The sequence below is a fragment of the Phyllobates terribilis genome, unplaced genomic scaffold, assembly GCF_046119375.1.
Source record: "Phyllobates terribilis strain yellow unplaced genomic scaffold, ASM4611937v1 Scaffold_2__4_contigs__length_985480577, whole genome shotgun sequence".
NCBI classification, from domain to species: Eukaryota; Metazoa; Chordata; class Amphibia; order Anura; family Dendrobatidae; genus Phyllobates; species Phyllobates terribilis.
In genome coordinates this window covers 368217938-368242788 of record NW_027362762.1, presented here as the reverse complement: position 1 = coordinate 368242788, position 24851 = coordinate 368217938, and the positions used below count along the sequence as shown (strand labels likewise).

Here is a 24851-nt window from a genome sequence, read left to right as displayed (position 1 = left end):
AAAAAGCTTAAAAAAAAAGCTTCAAAATGCGCGCGCCGTCCCTGCCCTGCAACAGCATGTGGAGGGAAAAATTAAACATGTGCTACAAAACGCCGTCAATAGCAAGGTCCACCTGACCACCGATGTGTGGACCAGTAAGCATGGACAGGGATGATACCTTTCCCTCACTGCCCATTGGGTAAATGTTGTGGAGCCAGGTACAGATCTTGAGAGTGGCGCTGTACGTGTTCTGCCAACACCAAGGATTGCAGGAATCCAGTCTGTACACATTGACTCCTCTTCATACTCCAGTTCCTCTGAATCAGCGCTGCAGGAGCCGTCACGGTCTACCTCCACATCGACCCGTGAACGGTTACCTGTTATGATGACCGATATGAGCACACCCATGGCCAAAACGTCAACAGGCCGTATTAAAATTAATTTCTTTGGGGAATCGAAGCCACACAGCGCAGGAGCTCTGGAATGCCATCAAGCAGCAGAGCGACGTGTGGTTTGTGCCAGCGAATCTCCAGCCAGGCATGGTAGTGTGTGACAATGGCCGAAATCTGGTGGCAGCTCTGGGCCTAGGCAACCTAACTCACATCCCATGTCTGGCACATGTGCTCAACTTGGTCGTGCAGAGTTTTTTGAGGAACTATCCGGATCTTGATGCACTGCTTCACAAGGTCCGCATAGAGTGCGCTCACTTGCGGCGTTCCAGCAAGGCAAGATTGCGCATTGCAGTTCTGCAGCGCCGATTAGGTCTTCCGGAACATCGCATCATATGTGACCTACCCACCAGGTGGAATTCAACGTTACATATGTTGGAGAGGTTGTGTGAGCAGCAGTAATGGAGTACCAGCTGCAGCAGACGCAAACAAGTCGCAGTGCGCGCCGTTCACACTACACCACCACTGAGTGGGCCTTTATGAAGGACATTTGCCACGTTTTGTGTGCCTTCGATTATTCCACGCGGATGGCGAGTGCAGATGATGCACTAGTCAGCATGACTATCCCCCTTGTCTGCCTGCTTGAAAAAACACTGCAAGCACTAAGGGACGAGGTTTTGGAAGAGGTGGAGGATGAGGAGTCACAAATGCCATCTGCTTCTCTACAGTCTGCGTAACGTGGTTCCTCACAAAGGCCTAGGCAGGGGACACTTTGTGAGGAGGATGAGGAGGAGTCAATGGAGGAGGAAGACATCTGTCCAGAGGAGGGAAGTACACAATGCTCTAGAAGTCAGTATCTAGAGCGAGGGTAGGGTGATGCAGAGCAGGTAGAGATCACGCCTCAAGCAGGGGACAGCGTTTCTTGGCCAGTTGGCAGTCTGCAGCACATGGTTGATTTCATGCTGCAGTGCCTGAGAAACGACCGCCGCATCACCCACATTCTCAACACGGCTGATTATTGGGTGTCCACCCTTCTAGATCCTCACTACCGGGACAACTTACAAAGCCTCATAACACCATTGAACTGGGAGCGTAAAATGCGGGAGTACCAAGACGCACTGGTGCATTCCATCATGTTCTCCATTCCAACCGAGAGCAGTGCTGCTAGTGCTTTACAAAGCAGCTCAGTGCATCGAGGCAGTGGAAGAAGCTCTGCATAAAGAGGGAGCAGAAGCAGCACCTCAGCACAAGGCAAGACCAGTATGGGCCAAATGTGGCAAAGTTTTGTGTCCTCGCCGCCACAAATGTCTACACAATCACAGACGGCTCCAGAAAGCAGGAGGCAAATTTTCCGTCAGATGGTGACAGACTACTTGTCTTGCCCTCTCAGTGGACTCCCAGACGGCTCTTCCCCCTTCAAGTTTTGGGTCTGTAAGCTGGATACATGGCCAGAGCTTAGCCAGTATGCAATGGAGGTACTAGCTTGCACTGCTGCTGGTGTATTATCGGAATTCTTCTTTAGTGCCGCAGGTGGTGTACTAACAGACCGTTGCATGCGACTATCCTCCGATAACGTTTACCGGCTTACTTTTCTCAAAATGAACAAGGCCTGGATCTTGCATGAATTTGCCAGTCCTCTTCCAGAATAAATAATTGGTTGGAAACAGTATCCAGGTTTCCTCTTGTGTTCATGTTTCTACCACCTGAACTGTAATCCCGGAGCTCCAACACCGCCAGTTGCTGCTCAGAAGTGCCGTCTGCACAGTCAACACTTGCTCCAGTGTTATTGGGGTTCAGTAACGTCAGCTGATCCCCAGCTGTGTGTCCAGAAAATTCTCCTGCTCTGTCCACATCCACTGTACTACAGATTTAAAACTTGCTCCAATTACACCTCTGGCTCCTCTGTTTTTAGTATTTACCCTGAGCTCCAACACCGCCAGTTGGCGCTCAGAAGTGCTGTCTGCACAGTCAACACTTGCTGCCGTGTTATTGGGGTTCAGTAACGTCAGCTGTTCCCCTGCTGTGCGTACGGCAATTTCTCCTGCTCTGTCCACATTCACACTACTACAGATTTTAAAGTTGCTCCAATAACACCTCTGGCTCCACTGTTTTCAGTATTATCCCTGAGCTCCAACACCGCCAGTTGGCGCTCAGAAGTGCTGTCTGCACAGTCAACACTTGCTGCCGTGTTATTGGGGTTCAGTAACGTCAGCTGTTCCCCTGCTGTGCGTACGGCAATTTCTCCTGCTCTGTCCACATTCACACTACTACAGATTTTAAAGTTGCTCCAATTACACCTCTGGCTCCTCTGTTTTCAGTATTATCTCTGAGCTCCAACACCGCCAGTTGGCTCTCAGAAGTGCTGTCTGCACAGTCAACACTTGCTGCCGTGTTATTGGGGTTCAATAACGTCAGCTATTCCCCTGCTGTGCGTACGGCAATTTCTCCTGCTCTGTCCACATTCACACTACTACAGATTTTAAAGTTGCTCCAATTACACCTCTGGCTCCTCTGTTTTCAGTATTATCCCTGACCTCCAACACTGCCAGTTGGCGCTCAGAAGTGCTGTCTGCACAGTCAACACTTGCTGCCGTGTTATTGGGGTTCAGTAACGTCAGCTGTTCCCCTGCTGTGCATACGGCAATTTCTCCTGCTCTGTCCACATTCACACTACTACTGATTTTAAACTTGCTCCAAAAGGCCTCTGGCTCCACTCTGTTTTTAGTAATTACCCTGGGTTCTAGTACCGCCAGCTGTTTCCCAGCAGTGTCTTTGGCATGGGTACTCCTTCCTGCCAGCCTGGTTCCAGCACGTCAGCTGTTTCCGGGTTGTGTCAACGTCACTTTGCCTCCAATGCGTTGTGCTGTCGTGTTGCGGTCGGATTAGCCGACTCTATGGTGCCTGCAGTTTAGGTGACTCCTATGTGGGCTGCAGGATCTGGCAATTAAGGCTGATTCCATAGTGCCAATAGGACAAGCACCCCCTGTAGGACTGTGGGTTTTGGTAAATGCGGCTGGCTCGCGACCTTGCAACTTTTTTTTACATGGGTACCTTCTGCTACTCATCCGGGTTCCAGTACCGTCAGCTGGTTCTTCGCAGTGCCTTTGGCTTAGGTGCCTCCTTCTCGGTATCCAAGTTCCACCAACGTCTGCTGGTCCTTGGTAGTGCTTTCTGGCACAGGTACCTCCAGCTTAGTAACCAAGTTCCAGTACCGTCAGCTGGTCCTCGGTAGTTCCATTGGATTTTGCACCTTCTGCTACCCATCCGGGTTCCAGTGCCGTCAGCTGGTCCTCGGTAGTTCCTTTTGATCTTATACCTTCTGATACCAATCCGGGTTCCAGTACCGTCAGCTGGTTCTCGGCAGTGCCTTTGGCTTAGGTGCCTCCTTCTCGGTATCCAAGTTCCACCAACGTCTGCTGGTCCTTGGTAGTGCTTTCTGGCACAGGTACCTCCTGCTTAGTAACCGAGTTCCAGAACCGTCAGCTGGTTCTCGGTAGTTCCATTGGCTCTTGTACCTTCTGCTACCCATCCGGGTTCCAGTACCGTCAGCTGGTTCTCCACAGTACCTTTGGTTTAGGTGCCTCCTTCTCGATATACAAGTTCCACCAACGTCTGCTGGTCCTTGGTAGTGCTTTCTGGCACAAGTACCTCCTGCTTAGTAACCGAGTTCCAGTACCGTCAGCTGGTCCTCGGTAGTTCCATTGGCTCTTGTACCTTCTGCTACCCATCCGGGTTCCAGTACCGTCAGCTGGTCCGCGGTAGTACCATTTGCTCTTGTACCTTCTACTAATCATCCGGGTTCCAGTACGGTCAGCTGGTTCTCGGCAGTACCTTTGGCTTAGATGCCTCCTTCTCGGTATCCAAGTTCCACCAACGTCTGCTGGTCCTTGGTAGTGCTTTCTGGCACAGGTACCTCCTGCTTATTAACCGAGTTCCAGTACCGTCAGCTGGTTCTCTGTAGTTACATTGGCTCTTGTACCTTCTGCTACCCATCCGGGTTCCAGTACCGTCAGCTGGTTCTCGGCAGTGCCTTTGGCTTAGGTGCCTCCTTATCGGTATCCAAGTTCCACCAACATCTGCTGGTCCTTGGTAGCACTTTCTGGCACAGGTACCCCCTGCTTAGTAACCGAGTTCCAGTACCGTTAGCGGGTTCTCGATAGTTCCATTGGCTCTTGTACCTTCCGCTACCCATCCGAGTTCCAGTACCGTCAGCTGGTTCTCGGCAGTGTCTTTTGCACGGGTACTCGCTGCTGCCCAGCCTGCTTTCAGCACGCCAGCTGTTTCCGGGAACTGTCAACGTCACTTAGCCTCCAATGCGTTGTCCTGTGGTGTTGCGGCCGTGTTAGCCGTCTCTATGGTGCCTGCAGTTTAGGTGACTCCTATGTGGGCTACGGGCTCTGGCAATGAAGGCTGGTTCCATAGTGCCAATAGCACAAGCACCCCCTGTTGGACTGTGGGTTTCGGTAACTCAGGCCGGCTCGCGGCCTTGCAACTTTTTCTTCCATGGGTACCTTCTGCTACCCATCCGGGTTCCAGTACCGTCAGCTGGTTCTCGGCAGTGCCTTTGGCTTAGGTGCCTCCTTCTCGGTATCCAAGTTCCACCAACGTCTGCTGGTCCTTGGTATTGCTTTCTGGCACAGTTCCTCCTGCTTATTAACCAAGTTCCAGTACTGTCAGCTGGTCCTCGGTAGTTCCATTGGCTCTTGTACCTTCTGCTACCCATCCGGGTTCCAGTACCGTCAGATGGTTCTCGGCAGTGCCTTTGGCTTAGGTGCCTCCTTCTCGGTATCCAAGTTCCACCAACGTCTGCTGGTCCTTGGTAGTGTTTTCTGGCACAGGTATCTCCTGCTTAGTAACCGAGTTCCAGTACCATCAGCTGGTCCTCGGTAGTTCCATTGGCTTTTGTACCTTCTGCTACCCATCCGGGTTCCAGTACCGTCAGCTGATCCTCGCTAATTACATTTGCTCTTGTACCTTCTACTACCCATCCGGGTTCCAGTACCGTCAGCTGGTTCTCGGCAGTGTCTTTGGCATGGGTACTCCCTCCTGCCCAGCCTGGTTCCAGCATGCCAGCTGTTTCCGGGTATAGTCAACGTAACTTTGACTCCATTGCGTTGTCCTGTCGTGTTGCGGTCGGGTTAGCCGACTCTATGGTGCCTGCAGTTTAGGTGACTCCTATGTGGGCTGTGGGATCTGGCAATGAAGGCTGGTTCCATAGTGCCAATAAGACAAGCACCCCCTGTAGGACTGTGGGTTCCGGTAACTCAGGCCGGCTCGCGGCCTTGCAACTTTTTTTTCATGGGTACCTTCTGCTACCCATCCGAGTTCCAGTACCATCAGCTGGTTCTCGGCAGTGCCTTTGGCTTAGGTGCCTCCTTCTAGGTATAAAAGTTCCACCAACATCTGCTGGTCCTTGGTAGTGCTTTCTGGCACAGGTACCTCCTGCTTAGTAACCAAGTTCCAGTACCATCAGCTGGTCCTCGGTAGTTCCATTGGCTTTGTACCTTCTGCTACCCATCCGAGTTCCAGTACCATCACCTGGTTCTCGGCAGTGTCTTTGGCACGGGTACTCCCTCCTGCCCAGCCTGGTTCCAGCACGTCAGCTGTTTCCGGGTAGTGTCAACGTCACTTTGCCTCCAATGCGTTGTCCTGTCGTTTTGCGGTCAGGTTAGCCGACTCTATGGTGTCTGCAGTTTAGGTGACTCCTATGTGGGCTGTGGGATCTGGCAATGATGGCTGGTTCCATAGTGCCAATAAGACAAGCACCCCCTGTAGGACTGTGGGTTTCTGTAACTCAGGCCGGCTTGCGGCCTTGCAACTTTTTTTTTCATGGGTACCTTCTGCTACCCATCCGAGTTTCAGTACCGTCAGCTCGTCCTCGGCAGTGCCTTTGGCTTAGGTGCCTCCTTCTCGGTATCCAAGTTCCACCAATGTCTGCTGGGCCTTGGTATTGCTTTCTGGCACTGTACCTACTGCTTAGTAACCAAGTTCCAGTGCTGTCCGCTGGTCCTCGGTAGTTCCATTGGCTCTTGTACCTTCTGCTACCCATCCGGGTTCCAGTACCGTCAGCTGGTTCTCGGCAGTGCCTTTGGCTTAGGTGCCTCCTTCTCGGTATCCAAGTTCCACCAACGTCTGCTGGTCCTTGGTAGTGTTTTCTGGCACAGGTATCTCCTGCTTAGTAACCGAGTTCTAGTACCATCAGCTGGTCCTCAGGAGTTCCATTGGCTCTTGTACCTTCTGCTACCCATCCGGGTTCCAGTACCATCAGCTGATCCTCGCTAATTCCATTTGCTCTTGTACCTTCTACTACCCATCCGGGTTCCAGTACCGTCAGCTGGTTCTCGGCAGTGTCTTTGGCATGGGTACTCCCTCCTGCCCAGCCTGGTTCCAGCATGCCAGCTGTTTCCGGGTAGTGTCAACGTAACTTTGCCTCCAATGCGTTGTCCTGTCGTGTTGCGGTCGGGTTAGCCGACTCTATGGTGCCTGCAGTTTAGGTGACTCCTATGTGGGCTGTGGGATCTGGCAATGAAGGCTGGTTCCATAGTGCCAATAAGACAAGCACCCCCTGTAGGACTGTGGATTTCGGTAACTCAGGCCGGCTCGCGGCCTTGCAACTTTTTTTTCATGGGTACCTTCTGCTACCCATCCGAGTTCCAGTACCGTCAGCTGGTTCTCGGCAGTACCTTTGGCTTAGGTGCCTCCTTCTAGGTATCCAAGTTCCACCAACATTTGCTGGTCCTTGGTAGTGCTTTCTGGCACAGGTACCTCCTGCTTAGTAACCAAGTTCCAGTACCGTCAGCTGGTCCTCGGTAGTTCCATTGGCTTTGTACCTTCTGCTACCCATCCGAGTTCCAGTACCGTCAGCTGGTTCTCGGCAGTGCCTTTGGCTTAGGTGCCTCCTTCTAGGTATCCAAGTTCCACCAACATCTGCTGGTCCTTGGTAGTGCTTTCTGGCACAGGTACCTCCTGCTTAGTAACAAAGTTCCAGTACCGTCAGCTGGTCCTCGGTAGTTCCATTGGCTTTGTACCTTCTGCTACCCATCCGAGTTCCAGTACCATCACCTGGTTCTCGGCAGTGTCTTTGGCACGGGTACTCCCTCCTGCCCAGCCTGGTTCCAGCACGTCAGCTGTTTCCGTGTAGTGTCAACGTCACTTTGCCTCCAATGCGTTGTCCTGTCGTTTTGCGGTCAGGTTAGCCGACTCTATGGTGCCTGCAGTTTAGGTGACTCCTATGTGGGCTGTGGGATCTGGCAATGATGGCTGGTTCCATAGTGCCAATAAGACAAGCACCCCCTGTAGGACTGTGGGTTTCTGTAACTCAGGCCGGCTCGCGGCCTTGCAACTTTTTTTTCATGGGTACCTTCTGCTACCCATCCGAGTTTCAGTACCGTCAGCTCGTCCTCGGCAGTGCCTTTGACTTAGGTGCCCCCTTCTCGGTATCCAAGTTCCACCAACGTCTGCTGGTCCTTGGTAGTGCTTTCTGGCACAGGTACCTCCTGCTTAGTAACTGAGTTCCAGTACCGTCAGCTGGTTCTCGGTAGTTCCATTGGCTCTTGTACTTTCTGCTACCCATCCAGGCTCCAGTACCGTCAGCTGGTTCTCGGCAGTGCCTTTGGCTTAGGTGCCTCCTTCTCGGTATCCAAGTTCCACCAACATCTGCTGGTCCTTGGTAGTGCTTTCTGGCACAGGTACCTCCTGCTTAGTAACCGAGTTCCAGTACCATCAGCTGGTCCTTGGTTGTTCCATTGGCTCTTGTACCTTCTGCTACCCATCCGGGTTCCAGTACCGTCAGCTGGTCCTCGGTAGTTCCATTTGCTCTTGTACCTTCTACTACCCATCAGGGTTCCAGTACCGTCTGCTGGTTCTCGGCAGTGACTTTGGCTTAGGTGCCTCCTTCTCGGTATCCAAGTTCCACCAACATCTGCTGGTCCTTGGTAGTGCTTTCTGGCACAGGACCTCCTGCTTAGTAACCGAGTTCCAGTACCATCAGCTGGTCCTCGGTTCTTCCATTGGCTCTTGTACCTTCTGCTACCCATCCGGGTTCCAGTACCGTCAGCTGGTCCTCGGTAGTTCCATTTGCTCTTGTACCTTCTACTACCCATCAGGGTTCCAGTACCGTCTGCTGGTTCTCGGCAGTGACTTTGGCTTAGGTGCCTACTCCTCGGTATCCAAGTTCCACCAACGTCTGCTGGTCCTTGGTAGTGCTTTCTGGCACAGGTACCTCCTTCTTAGTAACCGAGTTCCAGTACCGTCAGCTGGTCCTCGGTAGTTCCATTGGCTCTTGTACCTTCTGCTACCCATCCAGGTTCCAGAACCATCAGCTGGTTCTCGGCAGTTCCTCAGGATTCTTGTACCTTCTGCTACATTTCCAAGTTCAAGCTTTTTGAAATGGTTCTTGGTAATCACTCTGGATCTCCCTGACGAGGACCCTGAAGACCACCCCGAAGAAGACGAGGACCCCGAATACGAGGACCCTGAAGACGAGGACCCTGAAGACCACCCCGAAGAAGACGAGGACCCCGAAGACGATGACCCTGAAGACGAGGACCATGAAGACCAACCCGAAGAAGACGAGGACCCCGAAGACGACGACCCTGAAGACGACGACCCTGAAGACCACCCCGAAGAAGACGAGGACCCTGAAGATGACGACCCTGAAGACGACAACCCTGAAAACGACGACCCTGAAGACCACCCCGAAGAAGACAAGGACCCCGAAGACGAGGACCCTGAAGACGAGGACCCCGAAGACGAGGAACCCGAAGACGAGGACCCTGAAGACGACGACCCTGAAGACCACCCCGAAGAAGACCAAGAAGATGACCCTGAAGAAGTTGACCAAGAGGACAAAGAACAAGAAGACAACTACCAAGATACAGAAGAACAAGAGACAGAAAACCAAGAAGCAGAAGTACAAGAAGCTGCAGAACAAAATGCGGAAGAACATTAAGCATAAGACTAAAAATCAGAGCAAAATATATTATCTAAATTATAAGCAGAAGTTGACTAAGCAGTGTATGGGGGTGAGTCCGTTCCTCCTCGTGGTGCCCCTGGAAAAGACCTGCTGCTGCAGGCCAAACTGAACGCGGACAAATCCTGTTGTAAATCTTTTGTGACGGGCAGAACGAAAGGTGTAATGTTCAAACTTTTATAGATATCAACTACAGGAATGCCTGTCACAAATAAGAATATGATGAAGAAGAATAATATGAAGTAGATGAAGAAGTAGAATATGAAGAAGAATAATAGTTGAATAAGAAGAATATGAAGAATGTAAAAAAAAAGAATACTACGAAGAAGGTGAAGAAATAGAAGATGAAGAAAGTGAAGAAGAAGTTGATGAAAAAGATGCTGATGCTGAGGATGATGAAGGAAAGAGTGTGGGAGAAGTAAAAAAGAAGGTGAAGAGCATGGAAGTAGTGAAACATATACGGTATATCTGACAAAATATAAAAAAACTTAACATAGTCAATATTTCCGTAACTCAGAACGTCTTAAAAAATATATTAATTCCTGCTTTTCCATTTGATTGGGCTAAACCTCTATGCCTTTATTGTCTCCCCCACCTCCCCCAATACATTCTACATTATTCTTAGTTGTTTTCCTTCATGTAGAATTAACCTACAAGGAAAGAAAGGGTTTATTTTTATTCCGATATTTCTGTCCCATTGACTTGCATTGGGTTCCGGTATCGGAATCGGCGATATCCAATACTTTTTGGGTATCGGTCCGATCCAATCCGATCCGATATTTCCCGATATCGGAAGGTATCGCTCAACACTATTGAAGACACATTTTTTTGGACTGATGAGATGAGACAGACTCTTGACTAATCAGGTGGCTGGGCCCCTTTCTGTATCAGTAACTGGCACAGACCTCCACTTAAATGCCAGCAAGCTAGAAGTGGGGTACTGCTACAGGCTAGTATTATTAAAGATGAGCTAGTTCGACCTTTTTGGGTTGAAGATGGACTGAAAATCAACTTTTAGACTCACTGCCAGTTTTTAGAAGACACTTTTTTCAAGCACGGGTATTGGAAAAACCTATTGGCCCTTGTTAAATGGGAGATTTACAGTGAACAAAAACAGTACATCTCCCTGAACAGTGTTCAGGAGGTTGTGGTTGGTGCTGCTCAAAAAGTTGACCGTTAACAGATTAAGAAACTGACAGACTCCATAGTTAGAAAGCTTATGACTGCTGTTTAAAAGAAGGATAAATGAAAACAAACAATTGAGATGGGAAAATTCATGTTTTTCATTAAGTTGCATAATAATTATTCTGCTCATTAACCCCAGGCTGTGTGGGCGCGATCGCCACTGGATGTCAGCTGCCACTGATTCTGGCAGCTGACACCCGGCACTCAGTGCTAGGAGCGATGCCTGCACTGCTTCCGTCACTTTAACCCCCTGGTGCGATTGCAGCATTTAGTGAGCAAGCAGAGCGGCTGCAGAGGGACAGTAGCCCCTCTGATCTTGGATCGGAGACCCCATGTCATCAGCGGGGGGCCCTGATCATTGCCATGGTGACAAGATGTCGTCATGACGACATCTGGGTCTCCAGACACCAGCAAGTTACTTTGATCATGCGCAGTGCATGATCAAAGTAACTTGTGTCTGCAGCACTGACAGCAGGGGCGGAACTACCGCCCGTGCAGCCGGTTCATTGAACGGGGGCCCCGAGGGAGAGGGGGCCCCTCCAGCCTCCAGCAGGGCCGCCATCAGGGCATGTCTGCCCTGACTCCAGTGTGGGGCCCAGCCGGTAGGGGCCCCCTTGGAGCCCCGTTGGGGGCCCCCTCTTGTGAGTCTCTCTCCTCATGGGGCCCCCGGCCCCATGCTAAGCGCCGGGTCCGGGACATCTCAGCGCTGCGCTGCGCTCCTGCGGCAGCGCCTTCATGATTCCCCTGATTTCCGGTCATGTGACGGCGCCGTCACATGGCCGGAAGGCAGGAGAACCTGGTGTCAGCGATTTGGACGAGCGCCAGGATTCTGCAGGAATCGCATGGGGGTAAGTATAACAAGTTTTGTTTTTTTCAAAATACAATTTACTAGGAGTGGGGGGAATGGGAGGTGTGTGTGTGTGTGTGTGTGTGTGTGTGTGTGTGTGTGTGTGTGTGTGTGTGTGAGATAAGAGATGCACATGGGGGGGGAGATGATAAAAGATGCACATGGGGTGGGGGGAGATGATAAAAGATGCACATGGGGGGGAGATGATAAAAGATGCACATGGGGTGGGGGGAGATGATAAAAGATGCACATGGGGTGGGGGGGATGAGAGAGGTGCACGTGGGGGGAGGGGGATGAGAGAGGTGCACGTGGGGGGAGCGGGATGAGAGAGGTGCACATGGGGGGGATAAGAGATGCACATGGGGGGGAGATAAGAGATGCACATGGGGGGGAGATAAGAGATGCACATGGGGGAGAGATAAGAGATGCACATGGGGGGGAGATAAGAGATGCACATGGGGGGGGAGATAAGAGATGCACATGGGGGGGAGATAAGAGATGCACATGGGGGGGAGATAAGAGATGCACATGGGGGGAGATAAGAGATGCACATGGGGGAGGGGGATAAGAGATGCACATGGGGGAGGGGGATAAGAGATGCATATGGGGGGGAGATAAGAGATGCACATGGGGGGATGAGAGAGGTGCACATGTGGGGGAGGGGGATGAGAGATGCACATGGGGGGGATGAGAGAGGGGCACATGTGGGGGAGGGGGATGAGAGAGGGGCACATGTGGGGGAGGGGGATGAGAGAGGGGCACATGGGGGGGTGGTGAGAGCTGCACATGGGGGGGATGAGAGAGGGGCACATGTGGGGGAGGGGGATGATAGAGGGGCACATGTGGGGTAGGGGGATGAGAGAGGGGCACATGTGGGGGAGGGGGATGAGAGATGTGCACATGGGGGGGTGGTGAGAGCTGCACATGGGGGGGATGAGAGAGGGGCACGTGTGGGGGAGGGGGATGAGAGAGGGACACATGGGGGGGTGGTGAGAGCTACTCATGGGGGGTGAGAGCTGCACATGGGGGAATTGGGAGAAAATGAGCTGCACATGGGGGAATTAGGAGTAGGGGGATAATGAGCTGCACATAATGAATGTGGGGTGGGGGAGAGTAAATGATAAATGACGATGGGGTGGGGAGAGCACGGACATGATATAATGAATTGGGGCAGGGGGTGCATGTAAATAATGAATGCGGGGAGCAGGAAGTATAGAGTAGAGGTTCTAATTAAATTATATATTAAGTGCCTATTTACAGTTAATGGGGGCACCGTGGTGGATTACAATTTATATTTGGAATGGTAGGTTGCATAATAACTAACCATATATTGATGGTGGATGCACGTCTGTATTCAGCTGCGTAATGTAGAAGTTGGGGAATGTGCTCTAGATAACTGTGTTATTTTATGCAGAGACGAGTCCTGGCTGGAAGACGTGATGGCGGTCTGTGCTGGATGAAGGAGAAAAGCGTAGCTGAAGGACTTCACCTAGAGACGTCACCAGTGAGTCAGTGCATTACATGTACACTTACACTATATACTATGTACCGGGCTCCTGTGTATAATGTCACTGGTGATCACAGTATTACCTGTACACTATATACAGAGCTCCTGTGTATAATGTCACTGGTGATCACTGTATTACCTGTACACTGACAATATATACAGAGCTCCTGTGTATAATGTCACTGGTGATCCCTGTATTACCTGTACACTATATACAGAGCTCCTGTGTATAATGTCACTGGTGATCCCTGTATTACCTGTACACTATATACAGAGCTCCTGTGTATAATGTCACTGGTGATCCCTGTATTACCTGTACACTATATACAGAGCTCCTGTGTATAATGTCACTGGTGATCACTAGATTACCTGGACACTTACATTATACATACCATGTATAGAGCTCCCGTGTATTATGACACTTATGGTAATATTAGTAATGTGGTGGTAATATTAGTAATGTGGTGGTAATATGTGGTCTGGTCATGGTGTGGCAGTTTTTCTCCCTTCTGTGTGGTATTATTCGGTCACTATGTTGTGGTAATATGTGGTCTGGTGATGGTGTGGCGGTATTCCCTGTATGTGGTATTATTGGTCATTTAAAAAAAAAATGTATATGACACATTCCCTTAAAGAAAACTAAATAAAAATATATCTAAAAAGAGTATTGGATATTTTAAGAAAATTTTAATAGGTTAGAGTAGGGCCCGGCCAGAAGAGTCTACCTTATCGTGGTGGCGGCTTTAAAAATCTTTTGGCCAAAACAAAAGCTGTTGGCTATGTATGTGGCACCGTCACATGGCCGAACGTCAGGAGAGCCTGGTGGCAGCGACGTGGACGAGCGCCAGGATTCTGCAGGGATCGCATGGGGGTAAGTATAACAAGTTTTATTTTTCTTAAATACAATTAATTAACTAGGAGTGGGGGGAATGGGAGATGCACATAGGGGGGATGAGAGATGCACGGGGGGGGATGAGAGATGCATCGGGGGGGTGAGCTGCACATGGGGGGGATGAGAGCTGCACATGGGGGGGTTATGTTTACATAACTTTGTTGCCTTATGAAGCGCAGGGGGGGGGCCCCCAAAAATTTCTTGCACAGGGGCCCACTACAGTCTGTGTCCGCCCCTGACTGACAGATTATAATGTGTAGCAGTAATCCTGCACTGCTATACATTATAACTGCAATCAGACTGCAGAAAGTGAAAGTCCCATAGAGGGACAAAGCAAAAAAGTGAGAATAAAGTAAAAGAAAGTTGTAAAAATATTTAAAAAAAAATAATAATAATAATAATTAAAGATATATATATTGTACCATGAATAAATATTATTATGAAAAAAACCTATAAAAGTACATATATTTGGTATAGCTGCGTCCGGACTGAGCTGACCTATAAAACTGTCCCACTAGTTAACCCCTTTAGTGAAGAAAAAGGAAAAAGAAGCAAAAAACAATGTGTTATCATACTGACGAACAAAGAGTGGAATAAAGTGGAATAAAGCGCAATCAAAAAGACGAATGTAAATAAAAATGGTACCGATGAAAACGTCATCCTGTCCTGCAAAAAACAAGCCACAACACAGCTCCATCAGCAAAAAAAATAAAAAAGTTATAGCTCTCAGAATAAAGCGATGCAAAAAAAAATATTTTTTCTACAAAATAGTTTTTGTTGTATAAAAGCGGCAAAACATAAAAAAATATATAAATGTAGTATCACCGTAAACGTACTGACCTGAAGAATAAAGCTGCCTTATCAATTTTACCACATGCAGAACAGAATAAAAAAAAATTCCTGAATTGTTGATTTTTGTTTATTCTGACTCCCAAAAATCAGAATAGAAAGTGATCAAAAAGGTCACGTGCCAAAAAATGGTACCAATAAAAACGTCAACTTGTCCAGCAAAAAACAAGCCATCACATGACTCTGTCAGCTGAAATATAGAAAAATTATAGCTCTCAAAATATGGCTATGCAAAAACTAGTCTTTGCAAAAAACAAGTGTCTTTTACTGTGTAACAGCTGTCAATCATGAAAACCCGATACAAATCTGGTATCACTGTAATCGCACCGACCCAAAGAATAAAGTTGTCTAATCACTTACACCGCACGAGGAACAGAGTAAAAAATAAATAAAATCAATTCTTCATCTGCTGCCGATTTGTTCATTCTGCCTCCCAAAGAGAGCAGTAAGGCTCGACTCAGATCTATCCTGTGCGCTTACATGGGGGTTTCTGTGTAAATCTCTAAAATTCGTGATTCAGACGAAACCCCTGGTGGAAGACCCCCTGTAATGAGGCAGCTAGGGGCATCGTAGACGCCGTCTGGCCTGTGATCCCACAGTGTCCATCTTTTTGTTAGGCTTGCATAAAAGTGGCGTCGGCCACAGTTTTCTGAACTTCTGAAAAAAAGGACACCACTAAACAGATGCCAGACGGAGTCCAGAGTAACTCTGCTGCCTCATTATAGTGAAAGGATCCCTCGGGAAAGGATTAGGGTTGTGTTAGGGTTAGGGTTGTGTTAGGGTTAGGATTAGGGTTTAGGTTGTGTTAGGGTTAGGGTTGTGTTAGGGTGAGGATTAGGGTTAGGGTTGTGTTAAGGCTAGGAGGATTAGGATTAGGTTTAGGATTAGGGTTGTATTAAGGTTAGAATTAAGGTTAGTGTTGTCTTTGGGTTAGGGTGTTAAGGTTAGGATTAGAGTTGCAGTAAGGAGTAGGATTATGTTAGGATTGGGGTTGGAATTTTTTCAAAAGTAAAGAAAAAAATGATGACGATATGGCGACTAGTGTTGCGAGCAAGTGCTCACTACTTGAGTTTGCATCGGGTGCTCGGGTGTGCACCAAGTATCGCGGGTGCTGGAGTGACATGCTCGAGTCTCCGTCTCGCATGTTTTGTGGCTGTTATGCAGCCTAAAAAAATACCTGGAGATTGCCTACCATACACGAACAATCCCAGCATTTTTGGGGGGTATCTAACAACCATGAAACATGCGGGGCGGGCACTATATGTGCTGGAGCCTGCTTTTCTGAGCTAACATCACTGAGGCTACCAGCCTCTATTGAACCTGGAAAATATTGGCCTCCTTTTCCATTTTGTTGCAGTGTCACCTAATGTTCCAAAATCAGCTATTTCTTCCATTTTCATTTTGTTGCAGTGTGTCGGTCAAGCTATTCACACTAGGTCTCTGTGTAGAATAATATTAGTTAATTACAGGCCTGCTATTTAAAACCGTGGTTCGATGTCAGACGTATCACATATAACTGCGGTTCAAATCCAGCCATTTGTAGTGTACGTGGAAAATATTGTCCTCTATTTATAGATTGTAGCAGTATATCAGTGTACACCATTTTACAGCTCCATTTGCTTGTTTGCAGAATACAGCCAGATTTTTTTAGTTTTATTCATATTACTGTATTGTGGGAGCAGAGGAATTTTTTTCAATTATCAGATGCAAGTGATCCATACGACTGACGTAATAATACAGAAATTTTGTGGAGCGTGCCAAATATTTCACTTCTTTTACCTATGTTTTGTTGAACCAACTTGGTCGCTGACAAATACCATACTATTAGGCGACTGCCTGAAACCATGGCCATCAGATGTTATCCCATATGACTGCCTTAATAATCCAGCAATTATTATGAGCATGTCAAATATTACACTCCATTTAAAGTATTACAGTTGAGGGTTCAAGCCTATTCTCAGCTGGCCGCTGACAAATAGCATATCTGTGAACAATGTTGTCAGATTATTACGCCACTTTTGCGGACTGCCAAAGAAAAACATACAAGAAACAAGCTAAAATGGAAAAAATGTTAAGAAACATTGACTTGTATATAAGGCCAAAGAAATAATGAAAAAAAAAGTTGTGGACTGTGGAAGACATTTATGCGACCAGAATGAACACTCGTGTGTAGCTGGTGATGATACCACCTAGCAGCAGCACCTGTTCCTATTGTAAATGCATCTGACAGCGTTATTGAAAGGGAATAGAATAGATTTTAAATTTTTCTGGGCAGCACCAGCAGCACTCAGTTTAAGGCAATAATACCTGGCTGGAGCGGTGTAATATGCTATTCATACTGCGATACCTCACCCGTAAAAGAATTTCAGCTAAGACAGTTAATATTCTAGAACATAGAATCTATTTGAATTGTCCTTCCTATTATTAAGGAGTGTGTTTCCTGTCCTGTTATTGCATATGCAACAATTTCAAGGGCTGACAAAAATTAGGACGCACTACAATAAACATTTGAAGAGACGTAAAAAAAAAAAAAAAAAACACAGTAGGATCTTGCCAATGTAACCTCAATGTAATCACATTGTTTAGCTCCTGCACCTCCTCCTCCAGTTCAGCCTCCATCTCCCAAATGACCACATCAGTCACAAGCTGGAAGCACTGCAGCACTGTCTTGGCCAAGCGGCCACAGGCTGTGCTGAAGATAATATGCTTAATGCTTAGGTGACAAACCGCCCACCGCTGCAGAGTTGTTGAAAGCTGTAACACAGCAGCCTGATCTGTGGCTCTCACTGCTGAACATACAGCCAGGCATGGTCATGTGTGACAATGGGTGGAACCTGATGACGAGCTAAAGAATATGGCTGTAGTAAAATACAACTCTCACCGAGAAGCAGTGTCAGACTGAAAAATATTGGACCCACCAGAGGATTTGATTCTGAAGGCACACCTTTCTCCCCCAATCAAGAGCCCCATTGCTGCTGCAAAGTTTGCGCTATCATAAACTCTCCTGATGGAGAAGCCAGGGCCCACCCGAGGATTCTCGGGTGGGCCCATCCAACCCTGCTGAGAAGCAGCCCTGGCTAAGAAAAATGTGTGGGAAGGTTCCTGAACAATCTATGGCTGCTTTTTTACTGAGGGTGAAACCCACGCAAGCAAGGGGAGAACATACAAAATCCTTGCAGATGTTGTCCTTGGTGGGATTTGAATCCAAGACGGCAGTGCTGCAAGGCTTCAGTACTAATCACTGAGCCACTTTGCTTCCTTTTCTGTTTTCCCTTTGATTTCTAACATGCTGGAGAAACTTGCATTTACTGCCACTCAGTATCTTCTGCTCCTTTGTAAGAAATTAATGTATTTGGGCAGCCACTCAGTCTACCAAATAAAATTCCTGAGAAGGAAATTGTGGATAACTTCACTACTTGTACTGGGTGCGGTCTTTCCCACTTAAATGCACTGGGAAGGGCACCGATAATGTTCTGGGACTCGCGCCTATGGAAGGCGGAGACGATACCGGGAGAAATAGTGGCTGCTGGGGACCAAGTATGGACACCCGGCCACCGCCGCCATGAGGTTGGGAAAAGCTTCTGCTTCCGCAAGCCTAAAAGGCAACATTTCAAGTACAAGCAGTCCAGAAATGTGGCAGTTTAGTATTGCAGCCTGTCGGTGGGTGCGTGCATACTTGCTCTTGCATTCCAAGGACTGTGGTAGGGACAACTGAACGCTGCAAAGGGACAAGCACATGGGCTGTGATGGTTGCAAGTTTGCAATGACAGGTGCAGGGTGGGAGGCATCTTTGCATGTGCCATAGACAGGGGATTGGCATGCACGCACAAACAGAAGAGGCAGTGATGTCACCCGCAGACACTGTTTCTGGACCTTGCTATTCGGCCCAGCTAGTCAGGTGCTTTGCTGTCATGGTCCGGAGCATGATGGTGGTGGTCTGTCTGGTAGTTTTTGTGCTCTTGCTGATGCTGGCCTGGCAGATGTTGCAAATGGCATTTTTGGGGTTATCTAAATAGGCTTTAAAAAGGAACCAGACTCGGGAAACCTAACAGTTGTACTGGCAACATCCGTCATGTTGGTGTCTGTTACACTGCTTGTTCCTGCCTGTTGTGGTGCTATGCATCCCTCCCCCTGTGTGCTGCTATCCTCGCTCTGCATGTCCCCTTACCAGGTTGGGTTAGTGACTTCATCGTCCACTGCTTCGTTTTCCACTTCTGCACCTTGGTCCTCCTCCTGACTTTCTGTCCATTGTGTCTCATCATTATCCACCTCTTGCGACAGTATTTGCACATTCCCACCATCACCTTCGGGTGACCATGGCTCCTTAAATTGCTACACATGATTTTCTGTTGCCCTGCTCAATGCTGGCCAGTTGAGAGGTCCAAATTTATCGATGGAAAAGTGAACAGCTCTTCGGGTAACCCTGGACTCTAATCTCTCCTTCAAACCACATATTCAAGCTCTTTCCACTTCTGAGCGGACCGAGCGAGAGGCCAGAATCTATAAATGGAAAGATGAACAAAACAGCTCTTCGAAGTGTCCAAGTGTGGGTCAGTTGTTTCAGGGCACTTGGAATGGTGGGAGGAAGGAGGATCAGGATGAGGAAGATGCCAACTCCAAGTAAAAAAAAAATCTCCCATATCCGCACATTCCTCAACCACAAATCTACAAAAACACTAATGCACGCACTCAGCATCTCCCTTCTCTATGACTGCTACCTCCTGCTCTGTGTACTCACTTCTAACACTCTTGCATTCCTCCAATCTCTCCTAAACTCTGTTGGCCGAATAATCCACCTGTCCCCTCGCTATTCCCTGGCCTCTCCTCTCCGTCAATCCGTTCACTGGCTCCCCATTACTTAGAGACTCCAGTTCAAAACCCTAACGTTGGAATGCAAAACTATCCACAACCTGTCTCCCCAATACATCTGTGACCTAGTCTCCTGGTACTTACCTACACGCAACTTCCGATCCTCACAAGATCTCCTTCTCTACTCCCCTCTTATCTCCTCTTCCCACATTTGCATACAAGATTTCTCCCTTGCATCCCCCTTCTCTGGAACTCTCTACCCCACCATTTCTGACTCTCGCCTACTGTTGAAACCTTTAAAATGAAGCTGAAGACCCACCTCTTGTGACATGCATAAAGCCTGTAGTAACCCTCGCTCCACCATACCGCTGCAAGACCAACTCTATCCTCATACACTGTATCCTCACCCATGCTTTGTAGACTGAACCCTCGCAGGCAGGGTCCTTTCCTCTCCTCTCCTGTACCAGTCGCTGTCCCATTTTTGTTCAAGATTATTGTAATTGTTTTTGTGATGTATACCCCTTTTTCTCATGTAAAGTTCCATGGAATAAATGGCGATAAAGTAATAATAATAATGTGATCCAGACTCACATCTACTGAGACTGGACCATGTGGAACACAGGGTGGTGGTGGTGGTGGCAAAGTGTTTGGAAGCATTATCTGCTACCCAACCAACAACCTTTTCACACTGCTGTGGCTTTAATAGTAGTATTCTGCGGCCCTCTAGAAATTGGGACAGTAAGGTAGTTCGACATGACGTGTTTGTTGTGCTCCCTCAGCAGGCACAGTTTCATCTTGCCCACTGCCTCAGCATGCACTATCACAATCACCATTACGTCCACTTCCCTGTCCCTTGACACACACATGCCCATTTTAAATGGAGTTTAAGATTTTTCACGTTGCCAAAAATGTCTGTATTATTACTGCAGTAATATAGGATCACATCTGTTGAGATGACCACAGCTTTAGGCAGTGCCCTGGGAGTCAGAGATGCTTCGAGGAGTCTTCCCCATGCTGTTCCCATGTGACACACCACATGGCCAGATAAGGTTGTAAAATGTTAAAATGACATTTCCCAGTGAATGCAATTGTCTTGGTTGAAAGCAATGCAAAAGTGCAAAAATGCATCAAAAACGATACGTGTGAACATAGCCCAAGGTGTGGAGGAGCATTTTTGTTTTTGTATATTTATTTTGCCTTTTATACAAGTCATTACCCTGGAAAGGATGTTCCTTAACATATTTCTCAGGAAAATCCATTTTGGTTTTGTTTTTGGGTGTTTTACTGTGAGTCCGTAAAAGTGGTGAAATACCTCTGACAACATTGTTGACAACAGTGACCTGGGAGTCAGAAATGCTTCCAGGGGTCTTCCCCATGCTGTTCCCATGTCACTTGAGCACTGTTCCCATCGATTTGGGCAATTTTTAGGCCCTCTGCACACAGCCAGGGGGAACCACCAGAAAAATGCTTGAGTTTCCCATAGACTTACATTGGGCTCTTTACTCGGAGCGAGCGCTCGAGCATTCCAATTTGCTCAACCCGAGCAATGAGTACCCGAGCATTTTAGTGCTCTGTCATCACTAGTCATTTCTTATTATTTATACTCATAACTGAATGTATGGACATCTATGGTTTAATTTCTTTGCCTGCGTGGATTGGATAGATTTTTACTGACATCTGCTGAGAATTTCTTGCAGCACCTTTAGAAATATATTTGCTTAGAAAATTGGTGATGTGTTCAATATTTATTTCACCTGCTGCATATATAGTTTATAATATTTGAGAAAAATAAAAGAGTTATGTTGTCCCCTGTTGAAAAAATACATGAGACCGACAAATCAGTAGATCCCCAATCACTCACAATGTATATTCACTCATGACAAATTTGTAGCAGATATCTCTGCAAATGTTCAATTTGTTTTCCTAGGGATTGCAGAAATCAGTGCACATACTGCAAAAATATCTCCACAGAATGAATTTTTTACTTTATTAAATTTTTTTGCTGCCACTATTTTTAATTTTGAAAAAAATAATTGTATTTAACATCAGAAAACTATTATATCTATGTATGTACAGTAATTGGGGTTGTTAATTTTACTTAATAGGGGAAGTGAGAAAAAATGTATAAATTGACTTTTAAAATTGAATTATTCAAATAGGCCTCTGTTTCATTCAGAGATTATCTCTATGGTATTCAGTTTTATTATGGCAAACATTTCCTTTACTTTTTTATTTTTTAGCAATTGGATTTTTTTCTAATGGCAAATGTCATGATTCTCTTCAGGTTTCCTTGTTTTAGGTAGAGGGAGTCAAGAAAAAAAAAACACTAAAAATTCATGGCTCACACAGGATCTGTTATGTTTCAATCCATTAAAGGTGTTGTCTGGTGTTGCTCACTTACACATTGGATGCGAGTTGTGACAATGACAGTACTATCCCACATAGCTGCCAAGATACATGCACAATCAGCACATGTCCTACTCTAATGAACTGGGCATTTGTATAAAACCTGCCAATTGTGAATGCATCTTGGCAAGTATATGGAGTCGCAAAGTCATCGGCACTACTCGCCTCCAATGTAGTAATGAGCAGCACCAAATAATTCTTAAAAAAAAATCTTTCAGGGAGCTATAAATTATTAAAGCTTTACCATATTGCCTAGCACAACCACATCCTGTAGCTAATAGGGGGCTGTTTTTTTATATGAAATTAAAAACGTTTCTTTTTTTAATCTTAACATATGACTTGTTTTTTGTTTTTTTTGTTCTAAACTTCGTTAATCTTTGTTATATTTTTTGACCCTGGAGTGTAAGTGTGGGTGGCATTAGCAAGGTGATGCAAATAGAATTTGACTATAATAGGAAAAACATTTATACTGTCCTTATTGGGTAAGTGTTACGCAAGGTGTGGGAAAGACTTAGTGCAACACAAAGGGAAGAGGTAAAGGGAGCCCAGACTCTAGTGAAAGGGGGAGAAGTGGAAACTTCCTAGGTTGACCTAGCGTCACCCTGTCTCCCCTAATGTCCCTGTATTAGCTCTTCACCAATCGTCGCACGCATACCTTGCCTTGTCTTTCCTGGGCGTTTTGACTTAGGCTAGGGAAGGGAGGAGATGAGCACTAGTTGATCTCCACTAAACACTATAGACAACAAGGAAGGACAAACAGGGGGAAATTGCTTAGCTTTAGACGACTCCAGACAAATGAGCACATGTCCTCAAGCTCCAGAGAGGACAAAGTACTGCTCTTGCTAAAGCCTTCACCAGTAGTAATGAATATCGCCGGTACCTCCCTCTAGAACACACCAGGTATTTATACATCCAGGCCAGGGATTAATTTACATTAGAAATGTAGCCGCTGGGTCCTAGAAACTACCTCTAAGACGATGTCTGTAATGCCAAACATGGGGTTCTCCTGCAACCAACTGCAGGGCCACTGTCTTTCACTTCTGACACACACGTGACAGTAAGACCCATTAGAGAAGTCCAAAATATTACTAAAAAAAGAACACTATCTAGAAGTTAGTGTTGTGCGACTTTAGTAATTAAACTGTTAAAAGTGATGGTGATATAAAGGTGATGATTTTCAATATATCTAGTTGGGATCCTGATACAAAAGTGAAAAACAATATGGCTACATTTCTCTGTTGTAAGATGGTCATATCTTAATTAAACATATTGGTATGTAAATTATGTATAATTCCCATATTAATATTACTTTTTACTACAGAACATGATCATTTATATTATTTTAATAGAAGTAATCTTAGAAGGCTGAAGATACATGAAACCTGCACAGTTATATTAAAACATAGCGGAATAAATAGGGATTAAATGAGGAGAGATCTAAATTAACAAGTGTGTTTCAATAAAAGAATTGATATTGTCAATTATTTTTACTTTTTAATCAATTGCTGTTATAGTGTTATACAAACTGCAGGATTACCGCCTACTCTATTTATTCTTTACATTACACATTCTAGAAAGCATAGTTGCTATAATACATGTGTTTGCTTTTTTTCTTTTATTTTTTTCTTCACAGTGAAGGCATGAACAAGTGTTCCTGTTAACTAGACATCATGCTTTGTAGGTACCATAAGTTAGTCCTCAAAATTTTTGCCAACTCTACATGCTAAGTAACCCCGGCAGTACACCCCAGCTGTATACAAATATCATTTCCTACTTGTTTTTTGTGCATTCTTTTGGAAGCAATTTCATAATTCGCTCTTCTAAAACCACCTGTCTCTTGTGTGCAGAACTAATAAAGATTGATGCACGAGTAAACATTTTGATAAGTCTTTCACTAGACTAAAATAATATATTTTATGTACCAAGAAAGCAGTAAAAACAAATTTATGGACTTTATGGAATAACACCAAGTTATTACTCACTTGCTCTGCCTTTCCATGCTTGCCAACCTGAGACTTTCCCAACGTGAATTGAGGAGATTCAACTGTTCCTGAATTTCATTTTCTTCATCATCAGAAAGTTTCCCAGTAGACAGTAGTTGACTTCCAGCTTGCAAAACTCCTCCAACATTTCCCTGATGAGATGTTAATTCCATCATAAAGCCCTACAAACGAAGCAAAGCTTTACAGCAGGAACTGAGAATAGTTACATTTTATCTCAAAATAATTATATGCTAGGATATAAAGCTGATTTCTAACCTAACATAGATGCTAAACTGCTAAAGGACTAAGAAACAGCAGAAAAATATAATTTCCACATCTCTAATGGAATCTGTTTCGTAGAACAAGGTAATGCAGTAATACATTTTTATTTTCTTCTACAACATACAGTATGTTTATTCATTTGTTTTATGAATTCACAGTTTCAAAAGGAGATATAATTGCCACACAAAAAATAGTAAAGTAATTAGGGATTACACATGTATGAAGCACGAATATCACATAGGCATGGATATGAATAATGCTTAAAATTATTTATGATTCTGTTAAACAATAGTTTAATATTTAATTCTGATATTTAGATAAGAGGCCATTGTAATGAATTAAAGTGATTTTCCTATTAGAAAAAAATCATATAGCCTATTACGGGATTATGAATTAATAGTTCAGTATCTTTAATTCCTGTTAATTCACAGTACTGTATAGACCAGCTAGAAACCTTTCCAAACAAACAATTCCTTTTTATTATCTTTATTATCTTATTGATTCATGCAGATACTAAAAAAAATGTTGTTACTGTGGTGGCATTAGTGAGGCATTGTTTTTCCCATACTAGTCATTCAACTAATCATCTTATCACACCCCTGTCAGTGTGAGTGACATTTTTTGTAAGAGCAGAATCATTGCTGATTGGATCTGTAGCAAATCTCTGCATCTAGGAATATGTAGCCCGGCTTTATCGGTGTGTTGCCATGCCCAAGGAGGCTATCTTGATGTAGGACACAGTCAGCTGTGAGA

General features: G+C 46.1%; 1 protein-coding gene across 11 annotated transcripts in view; it reads right to left on the bottom strand.

Moving 5' to 3' along the window:
* Positions 1–24851, bottom strand: part of DMD (dystrophin) — a 3940859-nt gene that overhangs the window by 2510820 nt on the left and 1405188 nt on the right. For all 11 annotated transcript variants that reach the window (XM_073664716.1, XM_073664719.1, XM_073664714.1 and 8 more), the window contains one exon: positions 23817–23998. In XM_073664716.1, coding sequence (XP_073520817.1) covers positions 23817–23998 — 182 coding nt within the window. The remainder of the gene's footprint in view (positions 1–23816; positions 23999–24851) is intronic.